The sequence below is a fragment of the Penicillium diatomitis genome, assembly GCF_028827545.1.
Source record: "Penicillium diatomitis strain IBT 30728 chromosome Unknown utg000009l_segment0_segment0, whole genome shotgun sequence".
Taxonomy (NCBI): Eukaryota; Fungi; Ascomycota; class Eurotiomycetes; order Eurotiales; family Aspergillaceae; genus Penicillium; species Penicillium diatomitis.
In genome coordinates this window covers 271,339-289,537 of record NW_026623181.1, presented here as the reverse complement: position 1 = coordinate 289,537, position 18,199 = coordinate 271,339, and the positions used below count along the sequence as shown (strand labels likewise).

Here is an 18,199-nt window from a genome sequence, read left to right as displayed (position 1 = left end):
GGTCAGCAGTCTTTAAAGCTCGACAATGTCGCAGACTAGCAAAAATTTCTTGAGCAATAGTTGATCCTGCATTTTCGACGAAACAATAGACTCGGATAAGCTCAGATATCAGAGTGCAGGCTGTTCTCCCGGCCGCGCGGCACGTTCATACCATGCAAGCTCGCATTTCTTCGCTTTGTGGACGGCATTTCCCTGACAAAGAGCGCATCGGTCTCCCTTGATGCCAAACTCTCTGGACAGAAGCTAAGCGAAACGGCTCTTCCAAGTGTTCAGTGGTGCAAAAAGTGCTTCTTCAGAGACGTGGATCATGAGACCGCGCGATCCATTACTGATTCTTTAAGAGAATTGTTGTACTTGACTGTGACATACGATGTTTTACAAAAGAGTTGTAGGTTTGTGTGAAAAGTGTTCATTCGCACGGCTCATATGTGAACAATTCATTAAATGCATTCCCATAATATCGGGATGTCGACGTGAATATCGTGAGTCGAGAGATCCTCTGTGTGGGACTCTGGCATATCGCCCCGGGACTCAATTAACAACCAGGGAACAAAAAGAGGTATTAAAAAGCAAATAGTTGAAACAAGCATCTTGACTTGTTCAATGGGCTCGAGATTTTTTTAAATATGCCTGGAGTTCCCCGATCAACCCCGGACGGGGCCAACCTCGGCGGCGACCAGGGCACCTGGGTTGGGCTTCTCGTCAGCCACAACGCGACCCTCAGGCAGGTTGTTGAGAGCATCTTCTTCCTTGTCCAGTCCACGGAACTGCAGGATGAAGAGAATACCACCAACAGCGGCAATGACAGCGAACACGCCGTAGTTCCAGATAAGGAGAGGATCGCTGGAGAGAGGGTTCAGGGCCTCCGCAATGGCGGCGGAAATGGCATTGGTGAACAGGGAGATAGCCTGAATCAGCGAACGCATGTTACGAGGAGCCTTGGAGTAGGCATACTCGAGGGATGTGATGGAGGCAAAGATCTCAGACAAGGCAATGAGAACGTAGGCACCGGTCTGAGCCCAAACGTTGATAGGGGCCGGGATAACAGCACCGTCGGCAGAGGCACAGGTGTTGGCATTGTAACCGCAAGGGGAGTCCCTGTAGATGTAGTACTGAATAACGGCGGACCAGACCATGGCCAGAGCGGCAAGCAAGAAACCCACAGTGATCTTCTTGATGGCAGTGAATTGAATGCCCATCTTGCGCAGACCGGGGTACAAGAAGCTGTCGCAAATAGGAATGAAGATGATCAACGCAAAAGGATCCAAGTTGTTGATGACATCGTTGGGCACACCGTTGAGGGTCATGGTACTGGCCTGGGCCGTCAGGTTGTTGGTCAATTGGTTGTACGCGAGCCAGTACAGAGGGTAGTAGCCGAAGACGGCGCAGGCAGCAAAACCACGGCGGACCTCATCGACCCAGGCGTCGTCAAAGGTCATCCAGGCGGGGCGGGAGCCGGGAGCGATGTTGGAGGGCTTGGCCGCCTCCCAGAGGGTGCCATCATGGGTGCGCTTCCAGAACTTGATGGGGTTCCAGTGCCAGCGGTCCTTGAGCGCAAAGGCGAAGACACGGCAAGCCTTGGAGACGACGGATCCCTGGGGAGGGGATTGGCGGTAACGCTTGCGACCCCAGATCATGATGAATGGAGTCGTCAGGAACATGATGGTGGGCAGCAGATACGCCAGCCAGAAACCGACGTACTTTTCGGCATAGGCCATACCGATCTGACCGATAAGAGCACCGATGTTGATGAAGAGGTAGAAGTAGTGGTAGATACGGCTCTGAGTGATGGTAGGGTCGACGACGACACGCTCACCAGAAGGCAAGGTGCGCACCTTGAGGTTCACCACGGGAATCTGCTCGACAACCAGTGCAGAGATGTTGGGCTTGAAACCACCAGTACCCAGACCCATGATAATGACACCCAGAATGAACACGGCAAAGCACGCGGTGTCATTGGTGATGATAGGAGGAATGGCGGAGAGGACGAGAATGATGTGTCCGAGAATGGCAACGCCGATGGAGATGCAAATAGTCTTGTATCGGCCCCAGTGCTCGTCGGCCATGTAGGCACTGAAGAGAGGAATGATGTAGCACCAGAAGGTGTTGAAGGTGTTGATACCGTTGGCGGTCTGGACACCACGACCGAGAGCACCAGAGACACCCTGACTGCTACCACCACCAGCTCCGGTGTAATGGTTGGAGCCGGGAGGGCCGTTGATCTGGGGCAGGGAGTGGTTCACAAAGTTAGAGTCTAGATACAGAAGAAGGCCACCGCTGTTAGAGCTCTATTCTTATTTTCATCCAGATCGTTTTATGGAGAAGAAAAGACTTACACAAGACTTGGGTTCCGTAGTAGGAGAAACGTTCACACAGTTCGACAAAGGCCACAGTGTAGACAGCCCAGGGGATTGGGGCAGACACTCGTCGCAATGCGCTGGGACCTGAAAGCTCATCCTCGGTGGGGTCCTCGTCACCCATCTGGAGATGGTATGTGTCCGAGACGAGGGACTTCTCAGGACGATGGGGGTCGGCCACCTTCTCGTCGGCCATCTTGACGGGAGGGTTCGACTGGTGGATATCCGAGGAGTTTGTGCGAGACAAGGCAGTGGTCGCCATGATCCCAAAGAGCCTGTTGAAAAAGCACTGGAGACGGGGAGTGGACCACGCGGAGGGGGGGGGGAAGAGACGTTGATGGGAAAGTGAAAGGACCGTGGAGAGAAGAAGAAAAGAAGGGCGAATGTTATAGCGGAGGAGGCAGAACACTCTTATACTTGTCGATGGTTCATCCGATGTACTGCCAGTTTCGGATCCGCTGGCGTGTTCGGAGCGTTCAGCCGAGTCTACAGTGGCCTCCTGGTGTCTTTCACGCCAATTTACGTGTTCGCAATGGTACAGAACTCGCCATATCGAGCGCCGATCACAAATCAGAGAAAGTAAGAGAAATCCGGTCGAGACCAAAGTGGAAGAATTCAGATATAGGAAAATTCACGAGATTCCGATGGCGAATCAGGACTCGGGTGTGGGAAACCCCCCATTCTTGATTATTGCTTAAATTTGAAGGTGGTATCGACCGGCCCAAAAGGGAAATGTGTGTGCGGGACAGTCCTCCTGTACTACATGTACTCTGTACTCTGTAGTCGATAACATGTGCTCTGAACTTTCCTGTGGGTTTCTCTCTACCCCAGACTTATCACACCATCCGCCACCACAGGGGATGGGGGGGGTTCCAGCCAAAATGGCAAGACCCCCGTGGTCGCTGGCAGATAAGGACGAACACACGACGAATCAGCATGTGATTGAGTGGGCCTTAACACGTTTTAGGCTTCTCACGGACCACCAGACGGTGGCGCTAGTGCCCTTGACCTTTTGCTTGGCATCAGGTGGATGCAACCTGTCCCGCGCCATGTAACGCTTTGTACGACGAGTAGAGGACCGAGCGCGAAAATCCTCGGAGAGCTTCGTCTTGCAAGTCGTGATCGCCAAGAGGCACTGTACGCTGATAGATTGTATGGTCTGATTCTACGGTACAACTTGGGATCAATGATGGTTCACCACCACCACAAACGTCGCGATCGCGACGTTGGATGACAAGGAACCAGCCCCCGAGGTTCCTCAAGACTGCCCTCAAGCGTGCCATCAAAGGTAGTCGGAGGAGATCAGGTCACCATGGTCCAGTATCTACAAGGAAAATAGTTGACGATGGGGTTAAAATGCAGCGATAAAGAGCTTGAGCGGACCATGCGCAATCAAAATTGCACACCGTCTCTGAACCTTGGCCTGCCAGATGTACACACTACTACACAGTACACACTACACAAGTACACTGTCCTGATTCCACGGCGCGCTCAGGTGTACTTGATCCCCGAGTCAGGAATAGGAGGCCTCGACGGCTCAGGCCTATCTCCAGTGGCATGTGGCGCTACCAAACCATGCATGCTTCTCTGAGAAGAGGCACAGTGATTGGGGCGTTCCAGAAAGGTTGAGATCAAGCAAGACCCGCGAAAAGTGAACCAGCTGGACGTCCGACGGAATACACCGACTGGGGCCGGCTGCCAAGACCCAAGACCACCACCAACCACACCAAATGGCTCGTTGAGCCTTGGAAAGGGAGCTTAACTCGAGGCTTGGCGTGGCTTGTTATTTGCTCGACCCAACGGATTGGACCCTCTTAGCGCACAAGCTGACCGGGGCGCTCTTAGCGGCAGCTGCCGAGATGTAATCGCGAACTCTCTCTCTCTCCCCCACGCGCAGATATCGCCCTGAGGTGGGTTGAGACCCGGTCCTGGATGCTTGTTATCGATCCGCGCAACACGCATCAGGCACTTCTTCCCTGTTTACGCTTTGGAGGGAAATGCGACAAGGACGACCCTCGCACGCGAACACAACATCTGACCGAAGAAACTTTTCCATGGCTTGAGATCCTTGCCGGCTGTCAAAACTCGCGTGGCCGCCCAAGGTCTCTACTACCATGGTTCCAAGCCATGGTGTAGCTTTTCCACTCAAGCCCGTTGTCTTGACTAGGGGCCGAGGGCGACTCGGGCTTGTTTGACCTTCCTGATCAGGGGCTTGAGCCAATGTCCGATGAGAAACCTTGATGATTGGGTTAGCCGAGTCCAGAACCCTGAGGTAGAAGATTGTGCAAGACCATTGTTCCCACTAGCCTGGTTTGGGCTTGGTTCCTTGTCCACAAACTTTGAGGCTTGCGGCGACGCTTTCCCCTTGTCCTCGGGTGAGATGAACCGATTCGAATGTTCTGCATCAATTCTCCCGCTTTATCTGAAAACCCCTTCGAGAATCACCTAGACGATTTGCCGAACTTGTGGTGGCGACTGTCACTTCCCTTCCGGCACCTCAAGTACTGTACACTGTACAGTACTACAGTGTACACTTTCTCAGTCAAACTCTCCTACCGCCACCCGGCAGTAAACGAGCTCAGCCGATCGCAAGTCAGCGGCGGAAACACACCCCATCTAGGCCTTTGCACATGATTCCGGCCATTCTCGATGCCAAGACGCGGAGGCCCGCTCCCAAAGCACCCCCTTCGTCGAAATACCCGATCCTCCTCATCAATCTGACGGATCCGACCATCGTCCTAAATTTCCAAAATGGGATTCTCGGACTACAATTTGCTCACCAGTTGTAGCTTATGCAATTGATTATTTCCGATGAGGCTCGCCCGATTCCGGAACCTCATGCGCTCACCACGAAGATGGGGCGCCCTAACCAGGATCTACTGGTCCCTCGAGCCCCCCCCTCCCCCAGAGGGGAGGGATCTCGTTAGTCAGAGAAATGAGTTGATAGGCCCTGAGCTGGATCTCGCGTGACCGCAGGTCCATATTCAGTGGATTATGCGGTGCTAGAATTATGGGGAGTCGGTCGCTTGAGGGGGACTGCGCATTGCTGGTGAAACACCACAGATAGAGAAGATGCTTAGAGACGGTCGTCGCGTTGTCAAAGTCAGTGGCGATCGAGATAGCAGAGGTCAGAGACCTCAAACATCGAGTAGACTGAAAAATCCCCTCCCGATGGTTCAGCTATCACTTGCCACCGAGTCCTTTTTCTACAGAGATACCGTGATTGAATGGATAGCGAGTAGATTGCAGATAATTTCTCCGACGTAGAATCAGAGAGGAAGACACTGCGGAGCGGAAATCCTGAATCAAGCAAAATCAAGCATTCAGAACGTAGGATCCGTACCCATTCGGAAAGTCTTATCAGCCACGGCCTATCTCGCACGAATCGGGAAGGATCCATCTATCAGACGTGCACGACCTTTGCCCGGTCCTACCGCAGCTGCATCTCGACCGCGCAACGAGCCTCCTCCACTTTAGACCCGAAACCAAGAATACGAGGAAAAAACTGCCCACTGCCTAGGAGCACGTTATCTCGGGAGAGAATCTCCCACGTGGAAGACTGATGTCATCCACCTGGCCGCCCCGTTCATGAAAATTATCCGCCCTCAACCACTTGAACCTCTGTACATGATAATGAAATGGCACCACTCTTCCTCGACAGGGTCGAAGGGTTTGGCAAAGTAGACACAGCCAAGCATTGAATCAGCGCGTGTGGCCCTGTCGTTCTAAATCAGCATCTTGCTATCTTGCTAGCTCTGCCTGAGCCCGGTCCTCGTCGATACGGATCGTACCAAAGTCGATCAAGATAACCTCACTATGGTTCTAAGCAGGATTTTTCAGCCGCGCTATCACGCTGTTTTCGTTCAGTTCTCAAACTGGAGGCTGCGAGGACAGGGGCCTCGAGTCTTCGTGATTCACCACGTTGGATTTGAGAGAAAGCCTGTTGGAATTGTACTTTCTTTTTCCAGCCGGATAGGCGTTTCGCCGCACCTAGCCGCGCCAGGTTTGAGTGTGAAACTTAAATCACGAGCCGAGAGAGGAATGAAGTACTATGCCATGTGCAGCTCCTCGGTCCAGTTGGCTTTTCTAGATATTTTTGAAACTCACGTCAATGTACTTGGAAGAAAATAGCATTTCATGAACCACGAGGGATCTTGACGGAAACCCAGTACCGAACAAGTATGCCCTCGACCCACAGCACCACGTGTATTGCCGGACCCTGGTCTCCCTCCGATCCCATCTGAGTCCGCTCAAACCTGGAGATGGTGGGCAAGAAACTTGTCGCTTTGACTCCACCCATGACAACTGAAGTCTCATTGGCAAGTCACATGCGGCTTTTCGGATAGACACTGTCAAAAACGCGGGGAAGACGAGTGGAGATCCATAACTCCAGGTGTGAGCCGGGATCTTGTGCCTGTTTCCAACGTGCTTTGATCCCAATCAGGACAGTTTCTTGCTGTCAACTCTGGACGCCTCGTCAAACTTTGAATTCTTCATGCGGAGAACAAGTCGATGGGTTCGCCTGGTGGGCGGGATGTCAGGTATTGTTGTCTGTCCAAGCACATGTTCGCAACTGTTGGCCATGGTGGCCTTGGTTACATTGCTTTGAACTTACGTACAAGGTACGTTGACGCAGAGCGTCGCCATAAAGTCAAATGGTAGCAAAAGGACCCAAATTCAGGATCTCGAAAGCCACGTTCGCGACGGGTTTCACAGGTATTCGATTCAACTAATTTAATCATGGATCATCGGTGACAACAAGAATAGGCGAGAAGGGTTGACACAATATTTTCTCGCATTCGAATTCCTTTGTGCCCCTAGTGGCATTTACCTGTTGCTGATACTTAGAACTTTCAGTGGCACGGAGACTCTCTATCCCCGAGCAATTCTTTCTGTTGCAACGGATGGAGGTGTATCGCGAACAACTCAAGAAAGTTTGGCATATTTGAAAAATTCGGGAGCCCTCGAACAACCTGTGACTCTGAATTTGATGACCACACTCGGTTCAAGGATCATTCCATTTCATCGATGTTTTCACCTCCAGTGAGGTGGTTAGAAGCTAATTGAACAAAAATTTTCGTCGCTTAACGCCATGCATAACAAGAAATCGGCCCCTGATCCATGACGCTGACTTTCAGTATAAACAGTTCAGTCAGTACCGTCAACCTTCCTCTGCGATCTACCATGCGGCATGACCACCATCCATGCGAAGATCACTTCCGGTCATGAAGCTGCTAGCATCACTCAGCAGAAAGATAGCAGCGCCACGATACTCTTCGGGACGTGACAGTCGACCTAGCATGTTCTCTTTGGGCCACTGCTCTCGACGCTCCGGGAACTGCTGGAAAAGATTCTCGACCATCTGAGTCACGATGTAACCCGGCGAGATGGTGTTGACGCGGATATTGTATTGGCCCCATTCGGCAGCCAAGTTGCGAGCGAGCTGAATAACGGCGGCTTTGCTGGCGTTATAGGCAGGACAGATCAACCCCTGTTCAAGAGAAACATGTTAGTGGTATTCTTTACTCAAACGAAAGTAAACGCAGCGGGACTGAAGCTCAGTGCTACAGATGTGACCTTGAGGAGTGATGTATAAGAACAGGAAAAACACTTACCCGGTTTGCGATTGTCCCACTCATGCTAGCAATCATGGCAATACTGCCTCCGTTGCCGAACCGAACCATCTGTTTAGCAACGGCTTGAGAAGTCATGAAGACACCCGTGACATTGACTTCCAACATGGTATTGCAGTCTTTGGAGGAGTACTCCAAGGCCGGGGTCTCTTGCTGGATTCCCGCAGCTGCGATAAGGCCGTCGAGACGGCCCTCGGTGTCACCGATGGCCTCAATGGTGCTGTTCAGCAAATCTGTGTCGCGCACATCGATACGACGGTAGTGTAACTCTGTCCCGAGCTCTTTCGCTCGTTTTTGGATTTGGGCAAATTCCGCTGCCTATGAAGAGGGGTTACATAGTGTCAGCACTCAGTACCTCAACTTCATTGGGGGGGGGGGGGGGGGGTCTTGTTTTGAGTCACACAGATGCCTTACCGGTTCCTCGAGACGGTCAAGGGCATAGACCTTGGCTCCAGCCTCCAATAGAGCCTCTGCCTGAGTCAGGCCGAGTCCTCGACCAGCACCAGAGACGCAAACCACTTTGCCAGCAAGACTGAACTCGGGCATGCGAGCTCTTTGGCCCAGCAAGACAGGCTCCGAGGAATTCGGAGCTGACGGTGCTTCGGTCACGTTGGCGGCGGGAGGCATGTTGGCAATTTTTGGAGGTATTTGGATACTACAAATGGGTGACTCAAGCGATTTTGTTGCAAGGTGCGAAGCTCTTGATGACCTTGTCGTTGAAAAGTTTGACTCGGTTTGAATGCCCGGGGTAGTACCTCGTCTCCTTATATAGGCTTGGACAGAGAGAGTTCTCTTGGTTCGGATTCCCGTGCGGCATCCCCGAAGCCATGGTCATCTCCCCAGTGGGACATGGGACATTGCAAAAAGGGAGAATGAGGGTACGACTGGAGTGGGGAGAGCGGGTATATTTTTCGAAGCAACTGTACTATACTGCATTGCCCAGCAGAGATGGCCTCGTGAGCATGCTCCAACTGGGCAGTTGGTCTAGAAGGGAGCCTCTGCGTGGGACCCTGCAAGCCTGGGGGATCTAGGCCCGCCAGTAGAATTGCCGTAGTGGCTTGGCCACCTTTCGAATGCAGCAACAACGGGAGTTCTATTTGCGGATCGATGCCGTCAACCAAATCTATCGAACTCGCGGGATGGCAGCTTGTCACATCCAACACTGATCGAGGTACCATGTCGACTGCCCTGCCTTGAGACTGGGTTAACCGCAAGCTCACTTGCACTGATGATGTCTACATGACTTGTGAAAAGCGTCAGCGACAAGGAGTCGTCCATACCGCAAGGATTGCTTCCATGCATGAGAAACATAGAGTTGTGGACACAGCAGATCTATGATCGTTTGTGGGGAAAACCCCAGGTTGGGGGGAGGAGGGGGGGTGCTAGTGGCGGATTCAAAGCTGCGGATGCCCGCTTTGGGCAAGCCGATTGAGTGTCTTCAGAGCACCGTTCCCCGCTTTCTTGTGCTCAGTGCCCACTCGCAATGTTCATGTGACCATACCCGGCTAATTAATTGTCTCGACTATCACCATTTTGTCTATTCTTTGTGGCGCGTTCTTCTACTGACTGTAGAGATTGACTGGCTTGAGAAAGCACACAAGTGGTCTTTTTGAAGGCTCAGCTCCAAGAATGAGCCTATCTAAGAACAGGCCATAATCCTAGAAGTTACTAGCAATGTCTTGACCTGGTATGTCCCAATGCAATGAACCACGTGATCGAGTCAGCAGTTCACCCCTAGAACCTATCGCAGAGCTGCTATATCTGGTGCAACAAGGTGTGGGAACCATCGCCATTAACCTCGATGTTTTTTCTGGACGAATGTTAGATCCAGAGATTGAAGAGCATTTTGGATGAAGTAGGTCACAATTCTGAGAAATGAAGCTGAAATACTAGCCAATCATAGAGCCTGTTGGGCCATCGCGTCCTAAACGCTCTAATGATCCTGAGTATACTCAATCTTCGAAATACCATTGAATGATAAGCGCACATCGTCTACTGTACATGATCAGCAGAGTCTGTCGCAACAGCCGGTGGCAGATCATTCGAGCTTATACAGCCGATTCTCAGCAAATTACCTATTCGGGCAGTTCCGGGTTTTTCTCCAAGTGGCTTGAAATAGGTGTCGTGGCATAAGTTGAAACTGGGCATGTGATCTGGTCAGGAGGATCGCATCTCAGCCCTCCTCAGATAATATCCTCCATCTATTGCGCCCAATATTTAAGGCAATTACGACGTTATTCGGAGCTAGTCCTAGGTAGTCTGCACCCTCTGGGCAGTAATGGGATGGTAGGTACTAGCTTAGTAGCTACAACTAGCACCTAGTAAAAGCCGTGTGGTAGCTACAGCGCCTATAGTCACCGTGGACGCTGGTCACTATTCACTAAAGATAGCCCGCTCGACTTGGAATAACCTTAGGTTTGAATGAACAGTTTTAAACCTCTCCGAACTTTGGAAAAGTTTTCCAGGGTTACTGTACGACCGCGAGCTGGTAGCTGACAACACTAAATTAGTCAAGTACTAAGCTGAGCTAGGTATCATCCATACGGGCAATCAAGTTGAGCCCATCGATCTAACGCAGAGTCGGAACAAACCCACGGTGGGCGCAAATTCCACCCTAGTCTATGGGGGTTCATTGCATATCTATATCTACCTGCCGGTGCCTCCGACTGGCACCGGGCAAGAGCAGTCCAACTGCCTCCAGCTGAGGTGGCGTGCGAGCCCTAGAATGTACCTGAAGACCGTTGTAATTACAAAGGAATAAATGACCTTGACATTCTAATTATAATCCGAAGGTTTATCCGATGACACTTTTGGGTTCTTGTTTTTATCGTCATGCTGGGAAATACTACCACATGCGTACGTGGAGCAGCATCTTGGTCGTCACTCGCCAGGGTGCAGTCACGTGTAGTTGCTGTGGTAACTAAGCGGATCCGGTCAAACCTAACCAAACACAATCACATCACTCCACAGTCCACACACATGATTGTTTCAACCTGCAATCGACTGGAATCTCCGCTACACGAACCGGCGACCGTCTGTCAACCAACACCGCCAAGCGCCCAGACCGGTGATATCGACCTACCGCCAACCATAGTAAGACGACTTCACGCCCTTTCGATCCTTCGACACATGACATAGTGAGAACGATATCTCTTCCATCAACATCACATCACAAGCAGTCTCGTCACCGCAATGGCACGCGCAGCCGTGCTTCCACCCTCCCCCGCCAAGCGGGGAACACGTACAGCGCCTCGGTCAACTTTGACCAAGACCACAGCGAGCTCTCAGGCCAAAGCAGTATCAGCTCCTAAGCGCGTGACCAAGACCACGACAGCGCGAAAAAACACACGGGCGACTCAGGAATCAGACTCAGATGATACAGAGGATGAGCTTGGCATGATGATGCAAGGACCAGAGATGAAATCAGCTCGACCACGTGGACGCCCGCCAGCGCGTCCCTCAAGCAGAACCGCAGCCACCGCGTCCTCGGCAGCGAAGACCATCACCAGACCGAACAAAGCAACGCCGGCGCCCACTGCGACGGCAACATCTGCTCGCACTGTCAGAACCAGCGGAGCGACACAACCAACAGAACCTATCAAGAAACGGGTTGGAAGACCAAAGAAAAGCACCTCCACCACCACGACCACGACCAGCACGACAGCTGCTACACCCGCAATACCACCGAAACCCCGTGGACGGCCCAAAGGGTCAACAACGGCAAAAGCGCCGGTCGCTACTCGCCGAAATGATCGGGCGGCAGCCGAGACTGAATCAGTTGCCAATCCTTCGGCCAAACAGATTCGCGTCAACACGAAATCCACAACAATGAGATCGAATCTTCTTCGCGGTCCTGCAAAGAAGAAGACGGTCACTTTCCGGGAGCCCAACGGGGCAGAGGAGGATCAACTTGAGGAAGACAATCTGTCATCTCCCTCTGATTCGGAATCATCAAGTCAGAGCCCGCATTACACTGGACTGAGGGCAACACCTATGCGCAAATCAGCTGCAACTACGACACGTGGGCGGAAAGGTTCCACTGCCAAAAAACGCGCAGGAAAGCCTTTGTCACCGAAGAAAGACAATCAAATCACCAAATCGCTTGCATCGTATGTCAGCTCAGATGGGGAGGAAGACGAGCTGCTGTCGAGCAAGTACAATCCGAGCAGTCCTCTTAAATTGGTTGTTGATTCGCCATCCAAGGAAGGGCCGGGGGTCGTGGGACTGAGCTCCCCTGTGCGAAGAGTCAACTTCACGCCTCAAAAGCCGTCGAGCGCATTCGATGAGAACGGAGAGCCCAAATGTTCGACGCCGAAGAATTCGGGCACCGGTTTAAGTTCCCCTGTGAGAAGAATCAATTTTACTCCCAGCACAGCTCGTCCTGCTGTGTTCGACAGCGACTTTCAATCATCGACCCTCGGCAAACCTGTTGACTTCAGTGACTCGGTCTTTATGTCGAGTCCCGCAAAGCGGCCGGAAGCATCACCTTTCCAATTCTCCCTTCGAGATACTCCCAATCGTGGCTTGCTTTTCCGACAAGAATCGCAATCTAATGCGGAATCACCCGCACGCGAACGGGAAGCGTCTCCGTTGAAAAGATCACCTAGAAAGGCGAACTTGGGCGCGTCTTTCTCGGAAATGACCGCACGTGATTCAGTGTTGTCATCAGCTAAAAAATCTCTAATTCAAAGTCCGCCAAAGCGAATCCCCTCCCCATTCAAGATTTCTGTCCAATCTTTACGGGCGGTAGAAAGAACTAGCTCTACTGAGGTGGACGACGACATCATTCACCTTCCTAGCCCTCGACCAGAAACAAATACAGCTACTTCCGAGAATGGCGAGTTTGGTCGGCGATCAGCTACTGATGACGTCCAGATCGTTGAGGATGTCGCCCGTGACATCTTTGGCATAGAGCTGCGTTGTTACGGCAGAAGTTCTTCGTTCTCACCGCTACCCCGGAGACTGTTCGCGTTGGAAGAAGCCCTGGAACCTACCGCAATAGAGGTGCCTGTGGAAGGGGACGAAGAAGTGGAGCGCGACACCGATGCAGTTGATGTTGAAGACCAGATCCAAGAGCTCCGTGACGAGATTCAGCGCGAGCCTGATGATTTTGGGACTGTGTGCCTCAATACCATGGAAGATCTCCACGTTGCCTTCGAGAATCTCCCCGACGATCAAGGGTTGGGAGGGCATTCGGAAACGGAACAAGACTTTGACGCAGTCGAGGAGATTCTTTCGGACGAGGAATATGGAGAAGTGAGAGAATCATCGATAGCAGCCGAGAGAGTCATCGAAGAGGACCAGGCGGTGTTCGCCCACGAAGATTATCCAGAGGAGTCAGTTCTCGTATTACAAGATTCCGAGGATATACCCAGCAAAGATATTGGTATTCCTTTTACGAATGGGGCAGAAGAATCGGTTGTTCCCACTCCCCAATCGAAGGTAAAAGAGGAAGTCAACCGCGACATGATGGCGGAGGGTGCAGATGAAGATCTGGATCAAGCCAGACCACAGTCTACCGAAACTGAATCGTGTCTTTCACCTTCCGGAGCCACTGCCATGATAGCCGGCGAGGCCGTCGCGAGCCACTCTTCTTCGTTATCTTCGAGGATTAGTGGAACACCGGGCTCAGTGTCCGGGACCCACAGCATGGGGTGTGGTTCACCATGCGAGGATGCGGTCGCGCAGCCAGAGAGTCCCATTCTTGATGGGTTTGCCGAATCAGGGATCAACCTTGATGACAGCACCGTGAATATCACAGAGACCGAAAGTGATTCACCCGTGCCTTCTGGAGGCTGTCAGAGTCCCTGTTTCAATGGAAAACGCCAGTCACTTGACAATCTTGGTGTTGGGTTCACGCCGTTAGCTCGGAAGCTTGACAACTGGGAGTCCAGCGCTTCATCAGCTATCAAGCCCATCAAGTCTCGTCGACGTGGAATCTTCTCTCTCGCTGGATACTCAGGAAAGACTATCGAGGGATCTCCTCCGGTCGAAGACATCTCATATCCTGACATTTCAAAAGCGGCCGCGGAGACTGCGTCACCTTTGCTTCCGCACTCAACCCATCAAACTGATGTCAACGACAAGTCCCCGATTCCCAATTCACCCCGAACACCTCCCTCCGCTACCACCCAACGGAGTCAATCTATCATGTACTCACCTATTCGACTGGACATATTTGAGGATAGTGAAGTATCGGATGCCGACTGCCCTAACATGGACCACGAGCATTTGGGAGACATCTCAAAGCACGGTGGCATCGCCGAAGCTTCTCAGCACAGCTCATTTGGCGATGATGACGATAAAGAAAACTTCGCCTCGCCCCTCAATCTCCCTGCGACCCCACTTCACCGAGGGATCGATCAGCTACGAACTGTCCACACAGTGTGCAAGGTCCCGTTGAAGGGGGAAGGCGAGGTTTCGCCCTTGAAGCTGCCCCGAAAGCGTGGTCATTCGCTCGAAAGCAGATCTCCAGTCCGATCCTCGCCTCGTCTCCGCAAGCCGGTGAAACTCTTCAGCAATGATCCAGTATCTATGTTTTCCCCTCGCAAGGAAGCTCGCGTACCGCTAAGCCCGAGTCCCAAGCGCCGATGCAGCGTCCCGCGGCGCTCCGATGGAGCTGAGTCGGTGATTCAAGTACCTCAGTCTCCTTCCGTCGCTTCCACTGCCGGAAGGACTCCCCGCAGAAAGAGTATTCCTGGGGGACAAGCACTACAAGGTGCCGTGGTGTACGTCGATGTACACACGACTGAAGGAGAAGATGCGTCAGGAATATTTGTGGAGCTTCTGCAGCAAATGGGTGCTCGATGCTTCCGATCATGGTCTTGGAATCCTCGCAGCAGCTTATCGCCCGTGGATGGCGAGGAGCCCAAAGAATCCAAGGTCGGTATCACCCACGTCGTTTACAAGGACGGTGGCCTGCGTACACTCGAAAAAGTCAAGTATGCAGGCGGCTTGGTCAAGTGTGTCGGTGTTGGCTGGGTTCTCGAGTAAGTTCAATAGTCACTACGTTCTCATGGAAAAAAACATTGCTAATTTTTTTTCAGCTGTGAGAGGGAGAACAAGTGGCTAGATGAGGCGCCATACATGGTCGACAGCTCGATTGTGCCTCGGGGTGGTGCCAAACGTCGCAAGAGTATGGAGCCACGCGCTCTAAGTAACGTCAACGGCACTCTTGTGAGGATCGCTGAACCGTCGACGCCCTCTGCCAGTGGACGTCGTTGCGGTGCCGACCAAGGCGCGGTGGACGGTTTCCGAAAGATCACTCCGCCAACGCCCTTGGCTGGAGTTCCTTCGACACCTACGCAGAAAAGCGAGCGCTATACCGTGCCCGCCACTCCAGGCTATAATTTTGAAAATCTTGACGCCATCGGCATGTCACCAGCCACACCATACTTCCTCTCCAACCGGGCCAAGCTGGTTCAGCAATCTTGCCCCCCGAAGCAGAGCAACCGCGGTCTGTTTGACTCAGTGGATAGACCCACTTTCAGTCTTGAAGCAGATGATGAAGCAGAGACTAGACGTCAGCAGAGGGCCCGAATGGAGGCGGCCCGGCGTAAAAGTCACTTCTATCAACCCGCCATACAAAGTCCACTACGGGAGTAATTGGAGAAAACAAGAACTCTGTTGCGATAGCTGTTCTTTGCTTCTCATTTTTGTGTTTGTGCATATAACATTGGCGTGGACGAAGGTCAAGGCGTTACATTGCTTTTTTTTTTTTCTTTATTCGTTTTATTACTTGACAGCATCCGCTCCCGGCGCTTTGGGGTCTCTCTTCTGAAAGCAAGCAGAAAGCTTATAGATCGAAAAGATTATTTTTCAAGTTTGAAGGTCCAGTGCAAGTGCACTATATACCCCAGCGTATTTTGTTTCCTTTGCCTGTTGTGTACCCATGCTAGCCCCACAAAAGACTTTTTATATGAATGAGGAATGTTCCGTGGCTCGATCCATTCGACGTGAATTTCATCAAACCTGGGATTCTTCGCGATAGAACCCTGCGACCAGGAAGGCAAGCTCGAGAGCTTGTTTCTCATTCAGTCGTGGATCGCAGAATGTAGTGTAGCGCTCTCCAAGACCGTCTTCAGTCAAACCAGCAGCACCTCCCACGCACTCCGTGACAGCCTCGCCAGTCAACTCAAGATGCATTCCACCGAGGAAAGAACCGGCCTGGCGATGGATTTCCAGAGCTTGCTTGAGCTCCGACAGAATATCGGTGAAGTGTCTGGTCTTCACTCCGGAGGGTGTAGCCTTGCCGTTGCCGTGCATGGGGTCGCATTGCCAGACGGGGATGTGGCCGGATGCTTGGACCGCGGCAATGTGACCGGGGAGGTATTGGGCGATCTTAGATGCGCCATAGCGAGAGATCAATGTGACTTTGCCAATCTCCTTATTGGGGTTCACGACGTCCAACAATCGAACAAGCTCATCAGCGGCCATGGTAGGACCGATCTTGATTCCGACGGGGTTGGAAATGCCCCGGAAGAATTCGACGTGAGCTCCGTCGAGCTGCCGCGTTCGGTCACCGATCCAGAGGAAATGGCCTGATGTGGCGTACCAGGCAGGGTTGGACTGAGTCACTGTACCGTGTTCGGATTTGACGGGCTGCTTGAGCATTTGAGTCATGGTGGACTCGTATTCTAATGAGAGACCTTCGTGACTGGTGTAAATGTCGGCGGTCTCTACGCCGCGGTCCTTGTCAATTCCCACCGTACGCATGAATCGCAGGGCGTCTTGGACGGAATTGACGATCCGGGAGTACTGATCCTTGATTGAGGGTTCGATGACATGACCAAGACCCCAGTCCATGGGGGAGTGCAAGTCTGCGAGACCGGAGGAGAGAGAGGCACGCATGTAGTTCAGCGTTGCAGCAGAGTGGAAGTAAGCCGAGACTAGACGTGCAGGGTCTGGCTTGCGAGATTCAGGAGTGGCCTCGAAGCCATTGATGTTGTCTCCTCGGAAGGAGGGCATCTCGACTCCGTTCACGGTTTCAGTGGGACTTGATCGGGGCCTGCAGATTGTTGTCAGTTGGAACCGCGTTGAATAATTGCAGACAAAAGACTTACTTGGCAAACTGTCCAGCAATGCGAGCAATTCGAATGACAGGCTTGTTTGCACCTGTGTGGGTAAGCTTAGAAGGGGTTTATTGACGAGAGTATGCAAGTGTTCCACACGCACCCCAGATTAAAATCAAACTCATCTGTAGCAGGAGCTTGAGTTTTGCCTCGATCATCTCCTGATTGCAGTAGTCGAACAGCTCAGCACAATCGCCTGGGGAAAATTGTCAGTCATGGGTCGTCATATGCGTCTTCCAGCATGAGGACGTACCACCCTGCAGGACAAAAGCTTCGCCCAGAGCGACTTTTTTCAAATTGCTCTTGAGGTTGTTGATCTGTTGTCCATGTGAGCGACATCCCACATGACAAAGAAGATGCACGTTGAAAGGGACTCACCTCCCGAGCAGTAACCAAAGGCGGCAGACGCTGCAATTGTGAGAGGGCATCTTTGACACCCTGCACGTCTTCATACACCACATCTTGCTTGATGGGCTTGGTTGTCCACGCTACAAGGGATCTAGTCAGCAAGATGCCATTTCCATGGACTATCCAAACAGTATTCAACAAATTTCTCAAAGACACGCACACGATGGACTCCAGTTGGCCATCGTTGGCTCCATTTGTACCCTACGGATGGTAGAGTGGGACGGCTTGTCAAAGAGGACAAGACTCGAAAGAGCGTCGCAGATGACCACAGACGAATGGACGGTCTCTAGTCAGCACTAGCCACTCGGGGTATATGAAACTTGTTATATTTGAGTTCAGGGTCAACAATGATTGCCTGCACTGTAATGTACAGTCATCAAATCGGTCTGGATTTCTCAGCCCAAGCAGAAAGCCAGACAAACAAAATTTCCATTGCGGTCGCTTATTCGCGGACAGTGCGCATGACTCATTTGGCTGCCTTGGAAGTCTGGCAGCACAGAGCATCGATGCTGCTTACGTCAGGAGACTGTTGGCCCGCAAAAGGTGGAAGAAGGCTGAGGTTATCGGATTATCATCAGTGACGTGGTGTCTCCCGAGTCTCCACAGCTCTTCTTCAGCGCCCCTCACCCCAAGGAAGTGTGGAGCTATCCACATCCACTATTCAGAGCTGATCCTGTCCAAGTGTTCTCTGTATTGACTACTGTGCTGACTCTTATCAACTTCAAGTTTG

At 52.1% G+C, this 18,199-nt stretch overlaps 4 protein-coding genes across 4 annotated transcripts; 1 reads left to right on the top strand and 3 right to left on the bottom strand.

Moving 5' to 3' along the window:
* Positions 1–644: 644 nt before the first annotated feature.
* Positions 645–2,619, bottom strand: N7539_006622 (uncharacterized protein; the record flags this gene model as incomplete). Its single annotated transcript, XM_056936223.1, has 2 exons — positions 645–2,254; positions 2,337–2,619. The coding sequence occupies 2 exons, from the start codon at positions 2,617–2,619 to the stop codon at positions 645–647; spliced, it is 1,893 nt and encodes a 630-aa protein (XP_056788158.1).
* Positions 2,620–7,536: 4,917 nt separating this feature from the next.
* N7539_006621 (putative short chain dehydrogenase) lies at positions 7,537–8,617 on the bottom strand (the record flags this gene model as incomplete). Its single annotated transcript, XM_056936222.1, has 3 exons — positions 7,537–7,848; positions 7,973–8,308; positions 8,405–8,617. The coding sequence occupies 3 exons, from the start codon at positions 8,615–8,617 to the stop codon at positions 7,537–7,539; spliced, it is 861 nt and encodes a 286-aa protein (XP_056788157.1).
* Positions 8,618–11,182: 2,565 nt separating this feature from the next.
* On the top strand, positions 11,183–15,595 carry N7539_006620 (uncharacterized protein; the record flags this gene model as incomplete). Its single annotated transcript, XM_056936221.1, has 2 exons — positions 11,183–14,979; positions 15,037–15,595. 2 exons carry the CDS (start codon positions 11,183–11,185, stop codon positions 15,593–15,595), a joined length of 4,356 nt encoding a protein of 1,451 aa, XP_056788156.1.
* A 360-nt stretch (positions 15,596–15,955) lies between these two features.
* Positions 15,956–17,651, bottom strand: N7539_006619 (3-deoxy-7-phosphoheptulonate synthase class II; the record flags this gene model as incomplete). Its single annotated transcript, XM_056936220.1, has 6 exons — positions 15,956–16,997; positions 17,053–17,104; positions 17,165–17,257; positions 17,315–17,378; positions 17,440–17,549; positions 17,630–17,651. 6 exons carry the CDS (start codon positions 17,649–17,651, stop codon positions 15,956–15,958), a joined length of 1,383 nt encoding a protein of 460 aa, XP_056788155.1.
* Positions 17,652–18,199: the final 548 nt, after the last annotated feature.